Source organism: Drosophila simulans, chromosome 3L, assembly GCF_016746395.2.
Source record: "Drosophila simulans strain w501 chromosome 3L, Prin_Dsim_3.1, whole genome shotgun sequence".
Taxonomy (NCBI): Eukaryota; Metazoa; Arthropoda; class Insecta; order Diptera; family Drosophilidae; genus Drosophila; species Drosophila simulans.
In genome coordinates, this window is record NC_052522.2 from 16761278 (window position 1) to 16785735 (window position 24458).

The window sequence follows — 24458 nt, forward strand, 5'->3', positions numbered from 1 at the left end:
ATCTCAGCGCAACGCATCGCATTATAGCTGGCTGGCGCACATATGCAGATATCATGGCTGCCCCCGCCGACGTCTCTCCCCATGCCGCTCCACTGGATGGGATGTGCTCCATCCAACGAGCGATCGGTGGCCGTGGAAAACCACTATACGGCTCGTGTTCAGTCTCCGGAGCAGCGAATGCGGCGGGATACGCTCCGATCGCGTTTTATTTTCGCTTTTTCCCATCGCACTTTACAGTCATTTCTAAAAAACAATAAAATTCGGGCAGCGGCGTGGAAAAACGCTACATATACTCCAACGATCCGAACATCCACCGATCGATCGGCAGCCGCATTCGTGTTTTTCCGCTTTTCCGTGGCAAGTTCACCGATTGTGGTCTATATTTTGGAAAACGCATCCGCGCAGCCTCGCAGTTGGAACGAATACTCCGTGACGATCGCTTCGCAAGATTAGGCTGATCAGACAGATCCCATTGGCAAACATAAACCCAAAAGCAGCAGCAACATGAGCAGCGTCGTAAGCATCTCAGATCTTTTCAGCTCCACAGGACTGTCGATGATTAATACCTACATATTTGTCTCATTCCAGGATGAAGATCTTACCCCCGAGCAGATCGCCGTGCTCCAGAAGGCGTTCAACAGCTTCGATCACCAGAAGACTGGCTCCATCCCCACCGAGATGGTCGCCGACATCCTGCGCCTGATGGGTGAGTTCTAGGGTTCAGGATGTCCAGTTGGATGAAGGAGTACTTATTGTTTTTGGCAACTGCAGGTCAGCCCTTCGACAAGAAGATCCTGGAGGAACTGATCGAGGAGGTCGATGAGGACAGTAAGTAAACGCTATTTTTACAACATATGATAGATATAGTCGAAAGTTTTTGAGTATTTCAATGATATTATATTATGAATTCAATTCAAGATAGAAAACATTTGCATTTATGTCACGAAACTGCCAATTAAAATAATTGTGTGGCATATATTTTATTAAATTTATTTCAGTCCCAAGTAGAACAGCGTGAAAATTCTACAAAAAATACATGCATATAGTTTTTATAAAACGAAACAAAATAAAAATGAAATATGCATCAATAATATATTTATACTTGTGCCGATTTCGTGGATGTTTTTGTATTCGTTTAATCGATTTGTGTAGTTATATATACACATTTTCCTTCAATTTAAATTGAACATAAAAAAAGTATAAAGTTACAAGTGAGAAAAACAAATCTGTAAGTAGGTACTAAATATGCAAATATAATTATGGTTAGACTTTATGCAAAAGTGACTTTAATGATCCAAAGACAAAAGTGAAAAAAATATTAAAAAAAAACCTACTGACAGCTGCAAATAATAAAAGTATATATTTATTAAATAAGATTTAGCTGGCTATTACAGCAAATCGCAGATGATTCACCATCGAGCGATGATTAAATTTTAGTTACGCGCTGTCATTGATTTATGATCATAGTCGTGTTTTGGGAGCCCCATCATTAGCCGCTGGCTTTCCAGTCGTTTTCAGTTAATTATACACACATTCGGAATATTTGTCACATTTCAGAGTCCGGTCGCCTGGAATTCGGCGAGTTCGTGCAGCTGGCTGCCAAGTTCATCGTGGAGGAGGATGCGGAGGCCATGCAGAAGGAGCTGCGCGAGGCGTTCCGTTTGTACGACAAGCAGGGCAATGGCTTCATTCCCACCACCTGCCTGAAGGAGATCCTCAAGGAGCTGGACGACCAGCTGACCGAGCAGGAGCTGGACATCATGATCGAGGAGATCGATTCCGATGGCTCCGGTACAGTGGATTTCGATGGTGAGTGCCCATACCCAATGATATTAATACATTCTAGTGGCTTTCCATTCACATTCATATCCATATCCACCCACATACGAACATACATATTATATATATATATAGTGATCATAAATTTCGATGATCTTGAGATCGCTCGATTATGACAGCTTGATCTGATCGGCGCTCCCATGGAGGAGCATATCGTTGGCTATTTTTGGGCGCGACACACAAATTCGATTCCACCACACGCATTTTTCATTCTCTGAATAACGAACGTACATATTTACATTTTGTTTTCGTGTTTATGGAATATTTATTTATAAATGCATATAGCGGTTGCTCTGGCGCGATGGCATCGGTTTAATGTCTGTCATTTTGTTTAAATTTACAGAATTCATGGAGATGATGACTGGCGAGTAAATAAACGCACTGCGTCTGCCACCCACCCAACCACCACCCCCTGGAAAACACCACCCACTTTCCCCAACCACCCAGAAAAAAAACAAACACACACATGCACACTCTACACACACACACACACAGACGCACACGCACACCTGTTGGACACACGTTTGTTTGCTCCTGTTTGCACACTTGTTTCGCTTTTTATTTGCATTTTGCTCCACCTTTTTTTTGTTTTTATTTCTCGGAGCAAACAAATCCACGTACTTCAGTTTGACAATGCCAAACACGAGTAGAAATAGAACTTTTGTACTACTTTTTTATACTAAAAGAAGCAACGGAATACTGTGTATGCGAAAAAATAAATGTTATGCCATGGCAAAAAAATGAAAAAAAAAAGCCCAAAACAATCCACTCTTGTTTTCATTTGTTTATGGATTACTTTTTGCCGCCAAACAAACACGTCCATATATATTTCGCTTTGATAATGCGAACAAACAGATTGTTGCCATAAATCTTAATCAGTTTTGAAATTTATACAGGATTTCCCAGCACTTCTGCGTTTATTTTCCTTATATGAGTGTTATTTATACTTTCACTTATTTATAATTTTTGCATGCCAGCAAAATTTAAAATTAATGGCCAGCCAATTAGTCACTAGCTTTCTTCACAGCGACAAATTATTGTTTATATTATTTTGTTGTCGGATTAGGATTTCATTCTTTTCAAGGAAAAACAAAACCGACTATTTCGATATAAATAAATATAAATATATTGTGTACATACCTTTTGACCAAAACAAAAACATATCTTCAGTGAGCTATAAAATCTATACAAACAGTTTGCTTATTTTTAGCCCAAATTTGTATTGTCTTTTAATGCTGAGGAATTCTATAAATGGTACTTGAATTTCAAGTTAAAATAATACAACTATTTATAAACTTTAAGCGCACAAGGAACGCCCAGTGAAATAGTTTTTATTATTTTTCAAAAAAAATTTGTTAATTAAGAAAATGTAGTTTATGGCCATAGGTTTGTTCGTAAAGTTAGTGTTAGTTATTAGCACAGACAGCTTAAAAAAACTACTAAACAATACAGAAGTCGAACTTATGATCAAATACATATGTACAAAAAAGTAAGTTTTCTCAGTAACTAGTATGAGTTTTATGAATAAGTTCCATTGATTTTATTTAAAGGTTCCAAAGCTATAAATACTATTAAAAACTTATTTAAATATACCTTTTTTTATTTTCTTTACATTTCTTAGTTTGAAATCGAAACCAAGATTTTAATCAATTTTTTTTGCCACTTTGTGTTGCCCTACATTTCTATGCCCCATTTTTATTAACAAGTAAATATTATGCTCTTACCAACAGCTGAGCAGCGAGTTGGCCTCTTGTAGCTTCGATCCGGCCAAAGAAAGCTGCCTGGCCGAAAGCTCCGTCTTAACCACGTTAACGAGCATTGGCCTCGTCATTTGGATGGTATGCTATACCGCTGAGTTGAGCGCTGGGCGTCGATCGTCGAACGTCGTACCGCTGCTACGTACCGCTACCAACGTTGTTTTTTTTGGGGGGAGGTGCTCTTCCTATCGAAACCCCAACTTAACTGAACTATCCGCCCTGCGACACTGAGTCTCGTGATACGCGCGGTTCGCGATTGATAAAGAAATATATATATATATTTATCCAGAATGCCGCAGAGGTAAAGAAAGCCAGCACCGTTATTTATATAATAGCATTAACAAAATGTTGTTTGTTTTGGCTTATATTTGCCTACTCTCGCCTTGCGTATGTGTGTGTGTGTGTGTTTGTGGCCAAGAATCAAGAATTGAGAATCGAGAATCCGAAATGTGAACGTGTTAAAAGCGGCAAAGCCGCAGCCAATGGCCATGCCAATAAAAATTTATGATGGCATAAAGTTTTTTAGGAGCCACTGCCTTTCCATCGACACCATGCCATTCCCTTGGCCATTTCATTTCACTTGACATTGGCTTATCAAATAAATTATAAAACAAAATTGGACCCTGATAGATAAAGCCATTTGTAAGTTGGTGCGTGTGTGTGTGTGAGAATAATAGTGCTGCTTCGAGTATCTTGAGTTCGCTTGATAAGCGCTTTTTTTCGTGGCCATTACAAAAGGCCATGATTGAAAACAAAAGCCAACGCCACCCGTTCGCCGGCGACACGCGCTGCAGTTGATTTTGAAGGGGGAAAGACTTTTGGGGGTTTTTATTTTATTTAGCTGGCTATACGGGAAAATTCTGCAGCCCAGCGGCAGAAACCAGACGCCGACGTCAGCTGGGTGTGTGACGTGAGTCACAACAATGGGCCACCAATTAGCACTTGACTTTGAATCAAATCAAGCCGAAATCGGTCGCAAACATGATAACGAAAAGCACAATTGGCCGAACCGAAAGGGCAAACAAATCGCGTGTAATTCGCGACTAACTAACTCGAATGTTAATCTGTTTTTTCTATTCGCCTCGAAGTACCACGAACAACAACTGGTCGTTCCAGCCACTCCATCGCCAGCGGAGCACCAGCGGATATCCTCAGCATGTCCTCAACACGGTGCCGGAAACGGCCGTGCTCACCACGCCCCCGCCCACGAGAAAACGTAAGTTACGCTTATTGCATTGCCATTTGAATTTGGCGCCCAGGCAAGTAGTGCTTTACGAAGTTAGCAGAGATTAGTGAGCGGAGGCAGAATTATTGGGGTATATTGTGGTTTAGCTGGATTCAAATTTTGTTAGGACTTTAAATGCTGGAATTCGCTTTGTTACTACGCCACTTTCAGTCATCATCGTTTATTTTTTGCTCATTTACGCTCCTTTTCAACGTTTATATGATTTAACAGCGTTAAGATAACAGCGTACTGTTACGCCAAGCAGTACTTCAAGCAGTGTCGCCAGGGCTGTAGAATATACGCTTTTGTTTTTATAAAACTACTATTTTTGCACTTTTATATTAGACTTAAACATGACTTAGAAACAACGCTGTTGTTTTTAAGACTCTTATTTCATAAAATATTGTTTTTGCACTCTGTGATTTATTGGCTCACTTAGCGTAGCATGCATTAACCCAAATATTTGAGCTTGATGACAATATCCGCATAGAACAATTGCTCTCAACAGACAACAAATAATTTTTGAATAGCGCGCCCATGGCGACCAGTTTAGTATTAAAGCGGTATTTTTGTAGGATTTTGCGCTGCTTGCGCGCCTGCTGCGCACCTGGCAACCCTGCGTTCAATTAAACAACAACAACTGAAATAAAAACAAAATTACAGCGCTCACAATACAAATTGCTGGCGTTGCTGCAGCGGAAAGCGGACACAAGCGCAGATTCTTAGCAGCGCGGAAAAAGCCGAAAAGCGCGATGAAAATGCTCGCGGACACGGAGCGTGAGGAAGCCCTCAACCTGGTGAGTTTTCCGATCGTTGAAAATGCGCTGCTAGTTGCGAGTCCATGACAACGGCATCGCAGCAGCAGCAGCAACAAAAACAATAACAAGCGTTGCCAAAAAAAGAGCAGCATAGAAAACGATTAATTGGACCCCTTTATGTTGACTAATTGATTATCGATTGCCGCCGCTGCCCCGTTCTTCCTGCTTTTCCGGCCGACTTTCCACCGCCCCCGCACATCGCCTTTATTGATTTGTACACGGAACGTGCTTTGTTTCATGGCGCTATCGCGAAAAATACAAACCCACCAACCGACTGACATACCTACATAATCTCCGGCTGGCGGGACCACGAAACACAAAATACGAAATGCGGAACACAAAATATGCAAACCCAACCCAATCCAATCCACTATACAATCCACTTCACCGCCCGTAGCAAATTGAGTTCGAGTGGGTGCTGCGCCAAGAAGTACACGCGATACTGAAGCAACTGAGGAGCATTCTGGTGGTGAGTAGCCAATCGGATTCGTTGTTCTGAGTTGTTACCAATAACCTAACCACACCGCACATTGTGTTCGCAGGAGTGCGCCCATCGGTTTCCGGTGCCCCTGTACGAGAACGAGGGAAAGAAGACTGAGAAGTTCATACTCACCGTGTCGCCCGATCAGCTGAAGGCCGTGCTGACCCTAACGGGCGATGCCATCACCCAGGCTGTAAGTGCCAGTTGCTGACCTCAAAACGTAGTGGAAAGGTAGCCCCACTATATGCACCAGCAGTAACCTCCAACTCCATGAAATACCAAAGATTGTCGACGCCCCAAAGAAGTGTGGTGGGAAAATCCCTTAAGCAGTTATCTAGTTCCCACTCTTAAAGATTCAGATGATTCAGTCTTAGAATATATTAGCATATGTGTAAAAAGCCCCCAGAATTTACTGCAAACTTCCGTTTGCTAATCTCAAACTACAATTTATCTGAATAGTTGTAAATTTTACATTGTAATTTCCTTATCAAATCCTTTGCAACCGCTTTACTATAGAATTTTTAAAGCAAACAAAGTTTTCAAGAGTCTTTCTCAATTATACTCTTCTGATTTATAATGCAGCGTACTACTACGCCCAGTAAAATCACGTTAATCATTTAAGAATACATTTATTTTCCTTATCTGTTGCTGAAACGACATGTGTACCTTTCCACTATAAATATGCGTATTTGTTCAATTAATCTGATGATTGTGTAGTTAACAAGTGAAAACTTTCCGATCAGTTTCCGACGACCAAAGTATGTTAATACCGAATTTCCTTTCGCAGGACATTAGCTTTAAGCTGTGCAAGGCGCCGAGCCAAACGCAACGTACCTCCATCACACATGACTCGCCCTGGAAGTTGCAGCAGGTCCAGGATGCGGCCAATCATCTGCAGACCGCCATCAACCACATAGACGATGTCGACGACTCTTATCACTTCAAGTGAGTCACGTTTTGTTTTGCATGGGATCTGCGCTCCGAGGTTATATTTAAACACTTACATATAAACTCCACACAGAACCTCCGACGAAGTGCTGCATGTGATAGGCAACATTCTGGATGCCCTGCAGCGGGGCAGGAACAGTTTGCTGGTGCCCAAAAAGAAGCCCATCGATGAGCTGATCAAAGGGCGCAATATGAAGTCGCTGGTGCCCAATCTGCCCGAGGATTTGGCCGTTAGTTTCTACCTGCAGAGCCACAAGCTGATCATTGCCGTCTACCAGCTGCTGAACAACCAGGGCACCATGCGCTTCGATTCCCGCCAGGCGGAGGCCTCTGTCCAGTGGCTAAACGACGTGCTACTGCTGCTGATGAATGGCCAGAAACTGTGCCAGCAATTAAAAGACAAGGTGAGTAGCAGGTGAAGCACCGGAAGTGAGCAAAAGAACACACACAGCAACGCATTGGTAGGGACAAAAAGAAGGTCAGGCGCGAGTGGAAGTCAAGCAAAGAAGTATTTAATTGAATTAAATTAAATTGTCTTAGCACGCTTTTGCAAAATATACAAAAGCATATTTTAATTGTTTCATTTTGAAATAGATTTCATCATCAGCAGTATGGTATGTTTATGGTCAGTTTTTATTTAGAAATTATGGGTATTATATCATGTTCGCCCCCCGCACTCACCAAAAACAGAATACTTGTTCTCAGCGGGTTAGAAGTATACACAGAAATAGTCAATTATTTCCTAGAGAAATAACAAATGTATCTTTGTTGTCTGCACTGAAAGAAAAGGCGTGTTTTCAAATAAATTCGCAGTTTTGTCAGGGCTTTCTTTAGCCAGATAAGATGATGTTGTTCTGGAACTTTAATGTTGTGTGCTTAGCTATATACTATATAGTATTAATTCAATACGATTTTATTGATCATAAATCATTTTTTCGCTCGGTATAACCTAGAGAAATGTAATAAGCACGATATTTCGACTGGTGCCTTTTGAGCAGATCGAAATTGTTCTATAATTTATAGGTCAGAATAGCTGAAAAGTCTTCAGCAATTACTAGACGCCCAAACGAGTATATCCACACGAAACACACCCACCCAAAAGTAAGCTATTTTCGGAACTAGCCGGCACTGATAAGGCGTCTGCTCTTGAACTGATATCACAGTGATTCCCAACGGCGGAGCACATGTGCGAAGAGCCACGGATGCTGTCCCATTTTTCCGCACCCACAAGATGCCGCCAAGTTTTGTTTGGTTGCTGGCCAAGTGCCAGGGCCACGCTGCAGTTCTTGACTGTGACGCAAGTCGGCAATTAAAGTGGCCAATATGGGGATTGGCACGAGTATGGCAAATGCGAGGGAACGGGTTCCGATGCGCTGGGTCCTCGAATGAGTTGTGGGTGTATTTTTAATTCAATATTTCTACTCTTTCGCAGATATCTGTGTTTTCGGTGTACAAAGATTTCACAGTTGGCTCGCGTTCGCCCTCGGCACTTTCCTACTGAGACGGGGAGCGCCGGGAAATGGAAGCCGGGTATGGAAACCCTTGATGGATGGCACTGGTGGATCGGCGACAGAAACAATAACAACAATAATAGCTAATAAAGAACCGTACTTGTAATAGCGAAGTAAATAATGTTAGTTGAAATGTTGCTACTGGAAACGGCACACCCATAATACCCATGCATACTATACTATATACTATACTATACTATACAATACAATACTTTAAAACACTATACTGCTATATACAGTAGTGTATAGAGAGTTATATACATACATACAAGCATACAACTAGTTTAATGTACACAATCAACATTCATGTTAAATTACGATTACGCAGAACCTGAGTTCATCGCTTCACGTCACTCCAATTATGCATCAAAATGCATCTAAATAGCATTAGGCTGAGAATTGAGAACAGAGAACGTTTGTGAAAACCAATTGTGTTTGTATGTGTAACTAAATGAAATTGCTAGATAATTATAGTTTATTCGTACATGTAATTTAATGTAATGTAATACCATGGCCCTTATTTATGTTTGCTACGATGCAACTAAATCCACCAAGTCAGCAATCAATCGGTACTTAAAGTCGGTACTTACAACGTTTATACCCCCAACACAGCCCCCTATTTACATACATACCTAGGTACACACGGAAGGGGCACCTACATCGGCATTTACATGATATTGTTGTAATAAACCAAACCGAAATGTGAACAGAATTTTTAATTGTACTAAACTAAACACCGTTTTGTATTCGTATTCGTAATTGTATATCCGTAATTGTATTTCGCGTACTCGTTAATGGTTAATGGTTAAGAGCGCCCAATCCTAATCTAATCCAAAGTCATTTGTATCAACGGCCTTTACTTCTCGTTTACTTTATACATCTACCACGGAGTTTATAAAGATATAGAAAGTTATTGAATGAGATGCAACGAAAACAATTACCACTGTACTTATTGAATATTGCAATTGCCTAAGCACCCCACTAAATGCATGGGAAGAGAAGACAACTATTTATGTAATCACTAAGCGTACTTACTGTCCACATTCATTTACTTGTTGTTGAATAAAAATTACCTTTTACCAAATGCGATGCACTTTGAAACTCATACTTTCGATTTCGCGCGCCAAGTGTCCGACGACTGCGATCGATAACAGCGCTGGCGATGACGATAACGATAGTGATAGCCAAGTGGCTTGACAACGATCGTTTCGGATTTGGCCACTTTTGTTTATGGCCAACAAACAGTTTCCAGTCAGCAGGCAAGCCCAAAGGTTTGCCCACAAAAAAGTGACACCTTCTCCCGGTAAGCAGCATTCCTCCTCTCATTCATATTACGACTTTCGGGCTTCTAGATGGACAGGTGCCATTCATTGGTCGAGTGTTTACAAGTTTAAAATGGCCAGGCCAAAATGCCAAAAATTCGTGTGTGTTGACGTGCATGTCGAAATAGACGCGGAAACCAGTTCGCGGTAATTGTTTTGATGCTGTGTTGTAATCTGTAAGCCCGCCCAGCGAAAACATTAGCACATTGAGCCATGTTTCCCTTTGTTGAGATTGCTGCCGTACCTTGTATCTTGTAAGTTGCTGTTGCAGATGGCCATGTTGCTGCTGCAAATGTGGCTGTTGCAGATGTTGCTGCTGCTGTCACCATTAGTATCTTTTTTTTTAATGCGTCTTTTTGAGTCTGCTCAACGGCCTTAGTTGCTGGACGGGGTCTAATAAAATCACTCAAGACAAAAGTTGACCGTGGCCAAGTAACACACTAAGGGGAAGTAGAAATCAAAAGCTATAGAGCGAATATAATTTACATACGAATTTTCATCAGATTTCCTCTACAACCGAATCTATCTGCTTACTATATCTTCAATATATCCGTCTACTCTTTCGGACAGCTTTCAAACTTTTCTTAGATTATAAATTATAAAGTTAAGGGTCATTTTTGGCACTCTAAAAGTGTGAATGCCATTAATGCGAACATAAATAAGGTCGCGTTGCATTAGAAGGTAACCGAAAATAATTAATTAATTAGTGAGTTTATTTATTTTGGCTCAGCTCTTGGCCATTAAAAAATAATTGTTACTTAATTATAGCTTTGAAAGTTATTTTCTGATCTTATTTTAAATTAATAAAATGTATTTGCTCTAACCAAAGAATGTAGCTCTATATACTATAAGATACAAACTAGTATGTTTATGCAAGTAGTATAACTATCCTAGTAGTTAAAACGCATTTTGATAAGGTGAAAGCTAGCTTATATTACACAGAGTATAAAAAGCAAATAATTGAAGTAATCAGGGGAATTTGGATTACACAAACTATGAATTATAAGTAAACATATAGGTAATAAAAAAGTAGCCGCCTTTATTAGCGCCGCGGAGCGTCACGTAAGACGCGCATTTGAAAACGCGCCGAGTCACTTGGAAACCTGCTCCGCTGACCCTCGAAGAAGGTCGCCGGCTGGTGATGAGCCAGTTTATGTGTGATATCCAAGTGGCCGGGCTTGTCCGAGTGGGGCCGCCGACCATAAAAGCCACTCTCACGGAAACTCCACTTAACCACTTAAGCCAGCCCAGCTAACCTGCAGTCGGTCTCGTTGCAGTTAAACCAAAAACCAGTGCACTTTGACCCCGGACGCAATGGGCAACAAAAGCGGGGAAGTGCTGCTCGTAACCGGCGGCAGTGGATTTCTGGGTCAGCACCTCATCAAGCAATTGCTGGAGCGGAAGGAGGAGCTGGGCATCAAAGAGATCCGCTCACTGGATATAGTGCCCTACAAGAACAACATTGGACACGAAGAGAGCTCCCTGCTGCGCACCTATGTGGCCGATATCGGTGGCGATCTGGAGGCACTCAGTCCCATCTTCAAGGGAGTGGACGGGGTCTTCCACTGCGCCGCCTCGGTGAAAATCGAATATCCGCCCAACTACGAGGAACTGGAGCGCGTGAATGTGAACGGTGAGTGAGCAACTGTAATAGGTTGAAATAAGCCTTGATTTGATCATAATTTCGTGGAAGAGTCAACCAGTTAGCTTCCGGAACCATAAGTCATCCTGATTAAGTATATTATTTCTTCGCTTTGTTAGGCACCCTGGCCGTGGTCGACCTGTGCATCCAGAACAATGTGAAGCGGCTGGTGTATACAAGCTGCACATCCGTCTGTTTTGTGCCCTTCAAGGGTCGTAGTACCTTCTCGGCCGTGATTAACTCGACGGAATCCAAGACAGACACTCCCACGCTGGACAGTTCCACTTTGTGGGAGCAGGATAATCAGTTCCTGATACCCGGATACGCCTCGAGCAAGCTTAGGGCAGAGAACATAGTGCTCAACTCGAATGGAGCGCCACTGAATAACCAGAAGGGTAAGTTTGGTCGATTACTTAGCTTTGACTTGTTGTAAGACATTTGAATGTACTAACATTTGTAATTCCCTTTCAGAATACCTGGCCACTAGCGCCATCCGTGCCCCTTTGACCTATGGCGAGTGTGACTCGCATTTCATCACGGAGATTTTCGACTTTCTTTCCACTAGAGGATGGGTTTTCCCAAGGATTGCGGGCGTGGGCGGAAAGCAGCAGTTGGTCTACGCCGGGAATGTGGCCTGGGGTCACATCTGCGCCTATAAGGCACTCAAGGTGTCCGATAAGGCGGTGAATGGACTGCCCGTCTTTGTCACCGATGATACGGGCATCAATGATGTCTCCCGTTTTGTCCAGAAGATGGCCGTGCTGGGTGAGCGGTTCAAGGTGAAGACCAGCTGGTGGTATGTGCCGCACTTCCTGTTCTTCTTCCTCGCCTTCCTGCTGGAGGTGTTGGTGCGGGTGGCGTATCCCTACACCAAGTACCGTCTGCGGTACTCACTGCGCGCCATCGCCTCCTACACGTCCTCAATGCTGATGTACAATCGTCTAAGGGCCTCCATCCACATGGACTACATGCCACTCTTCGATCCGGATGCGAGTGCCGAGCGGAGCGCCAAGTGGTATGCCACGTGGTGGGACCAACGGCAGCAGGCCCAGAAGCTCAAGAAGTCCAGCTGAGTGGGGCTAATCCCCTATAACGATAGCATACTCCTCGATATCCTGAGTGGATTTGTGTTTACTGCCCTCTTTGATGTCCTGTAAATATCTTGTTAAATAAAATGGTTGTTGTTTGTATTACGAAGTCGTGGTTTAGTTTTGCAAAAGAAAACAAAAAAGCTGGCATCGGCAAGTCGAAGATAATATATCCTTTTAGTAATTACTTTTATAAAAAAAGTTGGTTTATATAGATTATAAAAGAAATCATAGTTTCGTTGGTTTCGTGTTTCAATTAGTTCAATTATTTTTTCGTCTATTATTTTTATTTCGTATATGGTATATTTTATTCCCTAAAATATTTCAAAACTTACCGTCTAAATCCTTACCATTTAAATTTTGAAAACATTCCTTATAAAAGAAGCCCAGTAAAAACACAATTAGCTTATGTTTTTGAACAATGTTCATATTGGTTTATTTATCATTATGAATTAATTTATTTATTTCTCAGTTATTTCATTATAATTTTTATTTTATATATATATTTATATATATATATATATATATATATTTGTTTGTCTTGGTTTTCGGTTCATCTTGTTTTTTTGTTGCTCTAGAGCGTTTCTTGCCGTTTGTTTTTTAAACTTATGTACCATTAGCTTAACTTAATATGCCATTATTTAATTTCATTTTTGTTTAAAATCATGTTTTAGTTCATTTTTGTTCATTTGAATTTTTTGTTTGTTTTCTCCGTTTTTTTGTTCATTTTGGTTTAATATGCGGTTGCTGATCTCTGTTCTTGCTGCTGATTCTGCCTATTTCACTGCCGATCTTAACCCGATCGAGGGTATAGTGGGATAGCTATCCATCCACTTCCCCAAGATCCTCGTCTATCCTCCCCTGTACGTGGCACATGGTGAACAAAGTGAGTTTTAATTTGCTGCTAAAGCTGTTCGCACTTTTGCTGCATATACATATTGCGGGCTGACTGTGTGAGTGGATGTGGGTGTGAATGGGTGAGGTGTGTGTGTGTGTCTCTCTCTTAAAAACTTATGTAATTTCGTGTGTGTAAAAGAGCAACAATTTGCCCTTTTGTCGTCCGTTAATAAATGTTGCACTTGCGTTTGTTGTTAAGGATGTTGCCGTTGTTGATGGTTTTGTTGCTGATGCTGTTGGTGGCCGCATAGTTTCATTATGTTCTTTCGGTTCGAGGGTCCTTAAATATAATTGAATTTTTTTGTAACCACCAATATGCGTGACTGCCTGCCTGTCTGTTTGCTCATCGAATGCTTAACATTATTGAATTTAACTATATGTTTATTTGTTGTTCTTGGTTATATAACTATGTATATATATGTATATATCAATTTGGGTTTTATTTTCTCATATATACGGGCTTATTTGCTGTCCTCAGAAGGATTCTTCGGTCTTTTTGGGATTTGTCCTCCGTTTAATATATATCTTTTTGTATATATCTCGGATTTTCTTATTTCTTGACTCGTTCTTATGCATTCTCTCGTAGTAAATATACAAATTCGTTACCGGATTTCTTTATAGAAATGAAAAATGGTTTATTAAATTCTCGTTATGCCTCTATTTATGTGTATGTGTCTTCGCCTTTGTCGCTTTGTTGCGCTTTCCTGGCGTTTAATTATTATGTTGTTACCTTGTATAGTTTGCTGTAAGTGTAGTACTGTACCAGTTTATATTATGTTTATGCTTATGTACACACATTGGCCATCTCGCAACTCGCAACTCGCATCCAACATTCATCATCATACCCAATGTGTCCGATTTTGAATCATGCGAATACATCGCATCCTGCATCCGGCATTCATTCCATCTGGTTTCATTTGTGTTGTTACAGTATTCGCACTGAAAGTGGGCAGAGTTTTTGGCTCTGCGGCTTCGTAGACAGTAGTATGTATGTTTAATTGATTCTCGTTCTGCGCTCCTTAATTACTTTACTTACATAGTTAGAATACTTACAAACTGGACGCCCTGCTATGGCGCATTTTATAAATGTATCTTCATCGTCTTGTTGTCTGTCTTGTAGTTGCATATTCATCTGCCGCCTGTTTTCCTCTCTAAAGATTCCTTTGACTTTTATGTGTATAAAGTATTAAAATGATTTCATCTTGCTTGGTTACGCATTTCTTGTAAATACAATTTTAACGCCACTCACGCCGTTTGTCTTGCCTCAATTATGTATTATTTGTTTTTGGTTTTTGGTTTTCCTCATTTTCTTGTATATATTAATATATAATTTTCCATATAGTATAGTGTAAAATATATAAGAGATATTGTCAATATAGTAAAGGTGTTTTGTCAGCAGGAGTTCTGCCACTTCCAACTGACACATTCCTGGGGGGAATTTCTTACTTATAGCAAAAATAGTCAAGTGATCGTTCGTATGAAGGTTCTTTTGTATGTGATCTCCATCGTATATATGCGTGTGCCAGTGTCTGTGACTGTGTCTTTGTCTGTGGCTGAGTGTGGGTGTATGGTTGTATGGGTGTGTGTGTCCTTTATGTGGGTGCTGTGGGGTGTATGTACACATGTCTATAAAAAAGAACCGAGGATAGAAATGTCTTGTGTGAGTAAAAGGATTGCTATCGTATAAAAGCACGTCAAAGTGTAGAAGGCCCACAAGTCGTAAATCGTTCGCAAATGCGCCCCTTTGCGCCTCTCTCTGCGCTTCTCAAAAAGGCCAAGTGGGCGGCATGCCTAACTCATCTGTGTGGTTGTTCTTGGTTTTGGTAAACAGAAAGTACATTCGTTCGTTAGCGCTAGATATTAGTTAAATTGTATTTCATTATCGTAATCTTTATCGTAATTGTAATCGTATTTGTTGATGTTGTTGCTATACTCATACACATAATAAGAACTGATATGTTTGTAAGTCAATAATAAGAGAAAAACGGAAAGCAATTCGTATATGTATCTACGTAACTCCGCCTACACCCAATCCTCATCGTCGTCTTCTGGTGTTCCGCCAATTTAAAACTATTTTACATTACACTTTATGTCTTTTTTGTGCCACGTGTTTATTTTCAACTTTTGGCTTTCTACCACCCGGCTTCGACCACCAATTGACTTTTTGACCGAAAGTTGCGTATAGCTTAAAGTATGGGGTACATTATTTTAAAAAAATCGTTACGGCATACTTTTTATACACACACACTTCTCCGTTCTCGATATAAAAAAGAGAGCTCACATGTCGAATCCTATAAATTGTTTTTTTTTTCCTTGTTCGTGTTATTAATATTTTGTTCAATTTAAAGCTTTTGCGCCTGCGCCGTCCACTTCCGCGATCTCAACCTATATTTTCTTCGCTCCGACGGCGCATCAGTAAAAAAATAATGAAAAAATGTTTGTTTTTGCTTTGTTTTTGTCTTCACTTGTTCGCTTTTTGTTCTTTTTTTTTTGGTATTTAAAAAATGTTCTTGTTGCTTGTTGTTGTCTTTATGTCTCTGTGCTGTTTGGTGTTGGAAATTCTCTAATTGACTGAAATTGATTTTGTTACAAGGACGCATTGCTTGTTGTTTCGGTATTCTTTAAGCAGAAGTTGATCCGGTATACCAATAGTTACTATATATGTCTGTGATCGGCTATAGCTTCCGCAGAAGATCCTTAATAGAATATACAGCACTACAAAACACAAACGGAAAGCCTAGAGTCGATCGATAGCTGGGAATGCTGGGGAAACTTCTAGGAAAGACTCAACATTACACCTAAAGCTGCATCGACTTACAACGAAAAGGGATTTGGGGATCCCGAGTCTGTCTCGAGGTCCTTCGTCCTGCGTCTACCTACACCACAAATAATACGAGTACAAACGATTGCCGGCCCAACGATCGTGGATCATGGGGCACTAGTTAAAGAAGTGTAGCAATACAGGCTTAGCTGCCAGCGAAATGATTTCCTCAGACTCGGACTAAGATAGTCGAAGGTCGGCCTGGTGTTGCAGCTAGTCGCTTCTTGAATACATACATATATAGATATATATATATCTGGTATGCATGTATATATATATAATTAGGTGTAGGTGTATATATTTAATGTATATTTATATATTGGTGTATATTTTATGTATTCCTTTTTTGGGGATTTGTTCAATTTACTTCTGCCTCTGCCGCGCTTGTTGTTGTTTTGAATTATTGCTTTTAGAACATGTCTTAAAAATATATTTATTTATATATATTTATATATGCCTTAGAAGTAGGTTTAATATATATATATATATATATATTATGCAAATATAACATGTTTGCCGTCGCTGCCCTCCGCCAGCCTCCCCCGTTTAAAAATATCTGCCCCGCAGGATAGAAGCTGCATTTGGAATTCGCCTCCAATGACCTGTGACCTGCTAAAGTAATCTTCTTCCGTCCAAAGTCCCGATATGCCAGACCGTCGAATGGTCTGATCTTTGTCTATCTAAAATTGAAGATTTCCCCCTTCCTTAGCTTCCTTAATTTGTTTGGTTTTTTGATTATTTATATGTAAGTGTGATGCACATGGCAAAGTCGCAAGCCGCGATCTTTGGAAAATCTGAAATGATCGGCGTGTGGGGTATAGTCAACTCTTTAAACGTTTAATGTTGTTTATGTTACACTGCAACTATTTGCTGTCCCTCTTCAATTATCGCATATGTTTGCTGTTCGGATTCGGTTTCTGTTTCCGCGATTCCATCTAACATACTATATAGGTAATGTGTAAGTTTGTTGGTCCGAGGACTCGACAAAATTCCTGGAGAGCGTTGGTTTGACAATTTGGCAAAAAAGTTATGAAAGGAACATTTTCACTGTTTCGGCATTTGCTTTTGTTTTTCCACTGGCTTTTCTCCGCTTGCTGTTTGCTGTCTCTTGGCTTTTGTTTCAGTTGTGTGTGTGTGTGTGTGTGGGTTTTTGTTTTTTCGTCGCCTAATGCAAAAAATCTCAGACAGACAAAAAGCGCAACGTATGTATTGTTGTTCTGTCAATTATAGAATATTTTCTTGTCTCTGCTATTTTGGTTTTCTGGTTTTTTGTTGCTCGCAATTATCCCCCACTTGCTGTGTGTAACAAATGTTGTTTACTTATCTAGCTGATAGGTTTTGTTTGGTTTGCTTTTCCAATAATTTAATACTCCATATAGTTGTATATAAATATATTTTTCTATTACGCCCCCGATTGCATCGTCGTCGTTATCGTCATAATCCTCAAATATGTCTAGTACATTCATCGTCCGGGCGATTTAGCCGGACGGAGCGACTAGAAAAAAATTAATTGCACATTGCGTGGCCTGCATTCATCATCATCGTCATCGTCATCGACATTTTCATATTCATTTCAATTTTCATCATCGTTTTCATTTCCAATTTTCCACTAGCGCTTTGGTGGCGCATCTGTGATCCTTTTTACACGCTTGTTTACAGATATATTTAGTTAAGTGTTCAAACATTTGCAATTTTGCGCGTTTGTTTTATAAATATTTTATTTACTTAATCGTACTATATGTTGTATGTATAATAGTTCATTGTTATATTTGCATATGCTCTTACCAAGTAATTTGTTTAAGTGTTTCTTTTTGATTTATCGGTAAGATCTGTGTTATGTTCGTGTATTGTGTTTGGGTGTGTGGCGTGTATGTATGTATCTTGTATCTGCTCTCTGGTATCTTGTATCTCAAAAATGGTGTGTTTCTTACATATTTAGGGTGTTGCATTTTGCTTTTTGCGTTTTCATTGTTTCGGATACTCCATTGTGTTTAGCAAATAAATTGATTTATGCATCGAGCTACGGAATTTCACTCTCTCACTTCGCTTTCATTGTCATATTTAATGCTTTAACATATTTGTCTAACTATCCACTGATTAATTAGCATTATTTACCACTTTGCTTTCAATGTGAACACAAAAGTTATAGGTTTTTCCTCTACCTTCCCCTGACTCGATTGAAATAATGAGAAAGAGAACTTCAACATAGTTAATAACAAATTGCCTTCGACTTTTGCTCACATTCGCTTTTGTTTCTTTGTTGTTTACTTTGGCCAATAAAGGATTTGTTGTACTTTAAAATAAATTCATAAATATAATTGTAAGCACAATTTTGATTTGATTCATACCCCAACCCAGTCCGGAAATCAGAACTAAACCCAACCGATTCTTAACATTTTCAAACTCGAACACCTCCAATTCGCATCTTAAATCGATTATCGTTGAAAGTACAATAACTTGTGGTTGGTTTCGCGTTTTTTGATTCAAGTAATTCCCTTTGTATATATTGCAGTTTACTTTATGTGTATAAGAGTGTATATTCTTGTGTATATATAGGTATATATACTATATATATATATATATCGACTTTAACTTTAAAAGTTACAACTTAGATACGTTAAGAATAGCAATAATAATGGTAATAATAATTTGCCTTTAATAATACGCAATTAAATAATAACATTTTCGCTATTATTGCAACATTTTCGCTTTATCCTGTTTTTCAACTCTGTCGTTTTATTAGTAACCCCCACGTACTTTTTTGTGATTTATATTTTTTTTGTTTGGTTTTTGCTTTTTTGTTTGTTGGTTTCTCATTACTTAAAAGTGGTTACGCCCCTTTTGGCCTGGTTGTCATCTGTGGGCGGTGGGCGTGGGGCGTGTTGGCGGCTCGGTGCGGTGGAGTCCTTTTTTTCGCTGTGTGAGCAGGACCACGCCCCCACCCACCGCCCCATCGCGATGGCACTCCACTCCAGTTGGACGCACAGTTTCCGTTTAATTTGCATTTTAAACGATTTTTGCTGCACACGTTGCATCTTTCGGGGCCGAGCGTTGTTCTTGCCGATTTTGTTGTTGTTGTTGTAGTAGTTGTTAAATTAAAATTAATTTTTGTTGTTTGTGTTCGCTCGTAGTTCGTCCTCATCACTTTTTTTTGTTCATTTTTCGCTTTTTTACGTTTTTCCCATGCGTTTATATATACGTATTTGTAATATACGTTAATTAATTAATTATAATATGTGTGTTTGGTTTATTGTTTGTTGCTCTTGCAGTTGTCTCGGTTTTTCTTGCATGTGGAAATACACAAATATGTAATATGTACTTTATTTGATTTATATTTATATATATGCAGGTATATATAACTTTAAATTACTTCTTTTTTGCGCTCTGTGGTTGCAGCACTGCAGTGTGTATCTGTGTCTGAGTGTGTATGTGTGTGTGTGTCTGTCATTTGTTGCTAAAGTTGCTGTTGCATTTGTTGCTCCTGTTGCTGTTGTTGCTGCTGCTGCTGCTGTTGCTGTTGTTGTTGCTGTTGTCATTGCGGTTGTCGGCGCCACCTTTTAATGGTATCCATTTGTAAATGCCGCAGGAATTAGTGGTCCCTGTAAATAAACGTTTCGTGGAGAACAAAACAAGCAAACACCAAAAATTATTTAAATAAAATGCAATTTCTAGTTGCATAGCTACGCACACACATATAAGTATGTATTTATATAAGTATAGGTATATGGGTATTGATATATAGAAAGTAAACATTAAGAGGTATACATATATATGTACTGAATAGAAATAGATTAGAAGTGGCAAATTGTCGAAAGAAGAAAAATCGGAAGTTTTCAAACTTTGCTTTCGATCGCAAAACAAATAAAGACATTTAAAAATTGTCACAATTCGGTGGCCAGGTTTGATATGAAGGAGAAATCGATAAAACTATTTAATTATGTTGCCCCAAAAGTATTTTAATATAAAATTCATGATTTAACTTTTTTGCAAAGAATGGAAACACATTTAGAGGCTTATTGTGCATGAAATTCATTAAATACCAATTCACTTGCTCTTTTTTCTAATGCTATTTTCGCGAAAATAGAAGAGCACTTAATTTGATTGTGGAAATTTATGAAATAAAATTGCATTTTTTCAGACACTCGCCGTGATAGTCAAGTCCTTTATCAAACCTCGCCGACAGCCATGGATAATAAATAAGTTTCGATATGATTTATTTTAGTTTGCAGCGAGGCATGGGAATATTGAAATATTGAAGTACAAAAATGTTCATATATAATACATATACGGTGTATACAATTTAAATAAATAATAATAGTTTAATTGAAACGGCCTAGAAAACTGTGCTTGTGACGTGCATACATATTTTTACGTTTATTTATTTTAGTTTTTTTTTTTTTTTTTTTTGTAAATTTTTGTTTGACTAGTTGTAGTTAAAAGAATTTGATTGTTAATAATTGAAATCGTTTAGTTGAAAAAAGAAGAGAACACGCTGTAGTTTTGTTGGTGTGCCTACCTTGTGCAACTGCGTTTGTTTTATACTCTTATTTCTTTTGTTTGCTTTCGTTTAGCTTTATTTTATTTGTATTTTTCATATATTTTTTCGATTTAAATATATAATGGGTTTCTTTTACTTTTTGCATATCTTTTGTTTTGTTTTGTTCTCTTGCATTTATATTTTTGGGTTATCAGTCTTTTATATATTAGCCATCGCAAAGTTCAACGAATAAATCTGTACGAAATGAAAGAGAAATACATACAATATATAGAAGGATAACGCAATAGTTTAGCTCTACATCGGCAGTCTCTCCTTATCTCTACAATATGAGTCAGTGTGTGTGTAAGTGTGTGTGTGTGAAGGATTCGGGTTCGAATCTCCAAGCGCGACACTTGCGTCTCATGTGGGTGTTTCGTATCGCTGGCTTACTCTCTAGCTCTAGGCCCAAGTCCAGGGATCGTGGGGATCCCGGAACTTGGTTCTGCTTGCCGCAGGACCAAAAGGACGACTCACCGGGCTGTAGTTCAACGGGGCGCGGCTGACGGCGATGGGGAAGCCGGACGGCTGCGGACTGGTGGCCTGCACATAGCCCACATTGTCGGCGGCCGCCGAGCTGTACATGTCGATGGTGGGGCCAGGTGAGTTGGTGGAGGGGAATCCCTGCCGGGTGGCCGTGTTGGCGGCGGCGGCATGCGGCGATGCCGACGGTCCATAGCTGTGGGCAGCCGCAGCAGCCGCCTGATAGTTGTTCATCACTGCAATGAGAGGGTACAGAAAGGACATTCATTAGATATGAAAACTTCAAAAGTCCGCCTAAATTACTCAGGAAAACCAAAGTTACGCGTGTAGGAAAAGTATAAAATAACAAAGTGTTATTCAAACATGCAGTAAAATAAACACGTATTAGTTACATTACACCAACAAAAATGTTGGGCAACAGTACGGATGAGTAATGTGTTATCGTATAATCCACATACGCAGTGTTGCCACCCCCCTTTCTAAAGCACATAATTGAAAAGATATTTTTTTATGATTCTCTTAAGGCATTTAACAAATAATCGCTGCATTTCAGTAAATTTAATCTCAGCAACATTTGGGTAAGCCCACTAAAATGAATAGATCAAAAATGTTTGAATTCATGAATTCATAAATGACTGACGGACATTTGTTTATCTAGCTCATAGTATTTGCCACTAGTAAATAGTCACAGATGCTGACTTTTGATAAAGACATATTGCTTCTGCTTCATGTTCGGTGAGTAACTATTAAAATGAACTGCCCTGCCACTGCCACAGCGTAACCTCTGTTTTTCCGAGCGAATCGAATCTGGCACCTGGAATGGAAAATGGGGTCACTCACCTGACAGCGCCTGGGTCAGCAGCGGTGTATTGTTGTTGGGTGTCAGCTGCCCATTGGTTAGATCAACTGTAAGTGGCAAAAGAGGGCGAGAGGCGTGTCATTAGTGGGGGCGGGCTGGCTAAGGCGGATCGTAAGTAACTAGTCGAGTAAAAGCCGGGCACATATATGAGGTGCCCGCGACACAAGAGTATACGAAAGTAATCAAGGCTGAGCTCTAAGGGTAAATGGGCTGTGGTACTGGTAGAGGGAATAGGAGCAGGAATCGAGTATATATATCTATATTAAAGTGGGGTATGGAGTGAGAGAGTATTCGAGTATGCGATTGTAATACATGTGGCTATAGCTCTGTTATATCAGTGTGCCGAGGAAGCAAACAATCAAAAGCGAAAGTAAACAACTCTAACTAGTCCCAGAACAACTACGATGCCAAACGCAAACACAAAAGACGAACCAAAGAGCGAAAGGAAGTACGTATATAGAGTATAAATGGATGGGGGTTTCTGGGGAAGTATTTCAGGTTTCAGGGCTTTTTAGGACGAGGAAGCGCTAACTGGAACGCAGGTTATGAAAACACAAAGTGCTTGGTTATTAAACGAGCTTCGGGCGGAGGATGTTGACGCTACAGTGACAAAACAAAGCCAAAGCCCAACTAAACCAAACCAAACCAATCCGAACCTATCCAAACTCAGTTACAACGCTTGGTTTGCCCACTGATGTGCACTTTCCTTTGGGCGCTCCTGCCCGGATTTTCCCCACTGGTTTTCACCCCTTTTTTTTTGGCCCGTTGTTATCATTGTTATCGTTTCGTTTTTCCTATTTTTTTCTATTTTTTTCGTATATTTTCCATTTTTTTTGTGGCTGTTCCCCCTTGTTATGGTCACAGCTGCAACAGCAAGTAAAAATACGCCAGCGCCAATATTGAAATGACAACAGAATGCGAATGCGAATGCGAATGTGAATGAAGGCAAGCGAAAAAATGGGTAACGGGTTATGGCTGGGATCGGAATGGGGATATGGCGGGAATATCTGGGGCGAACGGGAGGAAACGTAGCAGTTGCATTTCCTGCGGAAACACAAAAATTGATGTAACGTAACGTGACGTAACGTAACGAGGCATGTCCCTGGCAGTCGTTCGCTTATTGTAGAGAAAACCCACACATACCAACACCCACCTTTTGAGCACCCACAACCCGTTCGCCACCCACTCGGCTCAACCCTTACGACCTTCGTCATCGTCGTTGTGCGTTTTATGGCGCCAATCAACTTTGGCTTACGTTTAGTTTACGTTTTTGTGCGAAATCTCGGTGCGCCATGTTGTTTTCATTAGTGTTGAGTCTGGGACTCACTATGATACAAAGAAGCGCCCGAAAAACCCCGGATCCTTATACGGACCGACATAAAGAGTCAGTAAAAGCAGCAGCAGTTGCAATAGCAATAGCAATCGCAATCGCAATGGCGGCAACGGTTGCCTTTGTAAATAAATAACTTATTTAGCCGGGGTTCCTTTTTTCGGGCTGCCATTGCCATTGCCATTGCATGAAATGCGTTTCCGCTGGAACTTGGGGAAGGTAGTGGATTGGTTGCGGGTTTGTGGGAAAATTGCAATTGTCAGTCTTGCGGTTGCGGAAAAACAACTGTTACCAGCTGTCGACCTGGCAACCCTGTTACGGCCACAATAAAAGGTTAAATTGAGACATTTCAACAAACAAAATCGGTCAACAGAAGACATTTACATGATCACGATACTGCACAGTTTCAGATAAAGTTCTTGTTCATGGGTGGGGAGAACTTATATTAAAACTAGGGTACACATAAAAATGGGTACTTATATACGTATACGTATGGGGGGTTATACATGTTTGATGGTTACAGCTGTTTGCTACTAATGAGTGTGTTACATGATACAGTTTTTGGTAAATTAAATTCTATTTCGAGCTACTTTTTCGTCCGACGCTTGAGCTAATTCGATATTGTTAGTTTTTGATGTGTGATGTGTAAATTTTGTATAAAGCAAAGTTTCTCAAACGGAAGAACACTACACAGAAATATATATTTGTATTCCAACTACGACTGGCGCCCAACGTGGGGCATTCAGTTTACAATTTTGTGTGTTTTTATTGCGGTCTTTGCTAAAACTTTCTCTATCATCTAACAGTTTACATACAGTTAATAATGTGGAAAATTGTTCGAATATAGAGCCAAAAACGGTTATAGGTTTAATATAATGATCAATACGTATATAAAAAGAGTAT

At 39.9% G+C, this 24458-nt stretch overlaps 4 protein-coding genes across 7 annotated transcripts in view; 3 read left to right on the forward strand and 1 right to left on the reverse strand.

Annotated features, from left to right (window-relative positions):
* Positions 1-325: 325 nt before the first annotated feature.
* On the forward strand, positions 326-2603 carry LOC6738424 (troponin C). The gene is made up of 5 exons (XM_002085197.4): positions 326-516; positions 589-706; positions 772-828; positions 1558-1809; positions 2183-2603. Exons 1-5 carry the CDS (start codon positions 505-507, stop codon positions 2209-2211), a joined length of 468 nt encoding a protein of 155 aa, XP_002085233.1. The 5' UTR covers positions 326-504; the 3' UTR covers positions 2212-2603.
* On the forward strand, positions 1682-9663 carry LOC6738425 (protein rogdi). Of its 2 annotated transcripts, none has more exons than XM_044922811.1 (8): positions 1682-1809; positions 4685-4812; positions 5485-5618; positions 6037-6108; positions 6182-6313; positions 6908-7065; positions 7142-7472; positions 8501-9663. In XM_044922811.1, the coding sequence occupies exons 3-8, from the start codon at positions 5574-5576 to the stop codon at positions 8567-8569; spliced, it is 807 nt and encodes a 268-aa protein (XP_044778746.1). In that variant the 5' UTR covers positions 1682-1809; positions 4685-4812; positions 5485-5573; the 3' UTR covers positions 8570-9663. The 2 variants fall into 2 exon arrangements, with proteins under 2 accessions (XP_044778746.1, XP_002085234.1); XM_002085198.4 differs by lacking the exon at positions 1682-1809 and adding an exon at positions 3872-3897.
* Positions 9664-9775: 112 nt separating this feature from the next.
* Positions 9776-12740, forward strand: LOC6738426 (3 beta-hydroxysteroid dehydrogenase/Delta 5-->4-isomerase). The gene is made up of 4 exons (XM_016171640.3): positions 9776-9882; positions 11179-11534; positions 11663-11938; positions 12015-12740. The coding sequence occupies exons 2-4, from the start codon at positions 11216-11218 to the stop codon at positions 12614-12616; spliced, it is 1197 nt and encodes a 398-aa protein (XP_016032268.1). The 5' UTR covers positions 9776-9882; positions 11179-11215; the 3' UTR covers positions 12617-12740.
* A 388-nt stretch (positions 12741-13128) lies between these two features.
* The window catches only part of LOC6738429 (RNA-binding protein Musashi homolog Rbp6), a 175273-nt gene continuing 163943 nt past the window's right edge, over positions 13129-24458 (reverse strand). For 2 of the 3 annotated variants that reach the window (XM_016169359.3, XM_016169355.3), the window contains 3 exons: positions 22207-22272; positions 21361-21602; positions 13129-19948 (listed from right to left, as the gene is read on the reverse strand). In XM_016169359.3, coding sequence (XP_016032277.1) covers positions 19907-19948; positions 21361-21602; positions 22207-22272 — 350 coding nt within the window. In that variant the 3' untranslated portion in view covers positions 13129-19906. Of the gene's footprint in view, positions 19949-20865; positions 21082-21360; positions 21603-22206; positions 22273-24458 lie in introns of all 3 variants that reach the window. The other variant, XR_005544104.2, reaches the window with a different exon arrangement.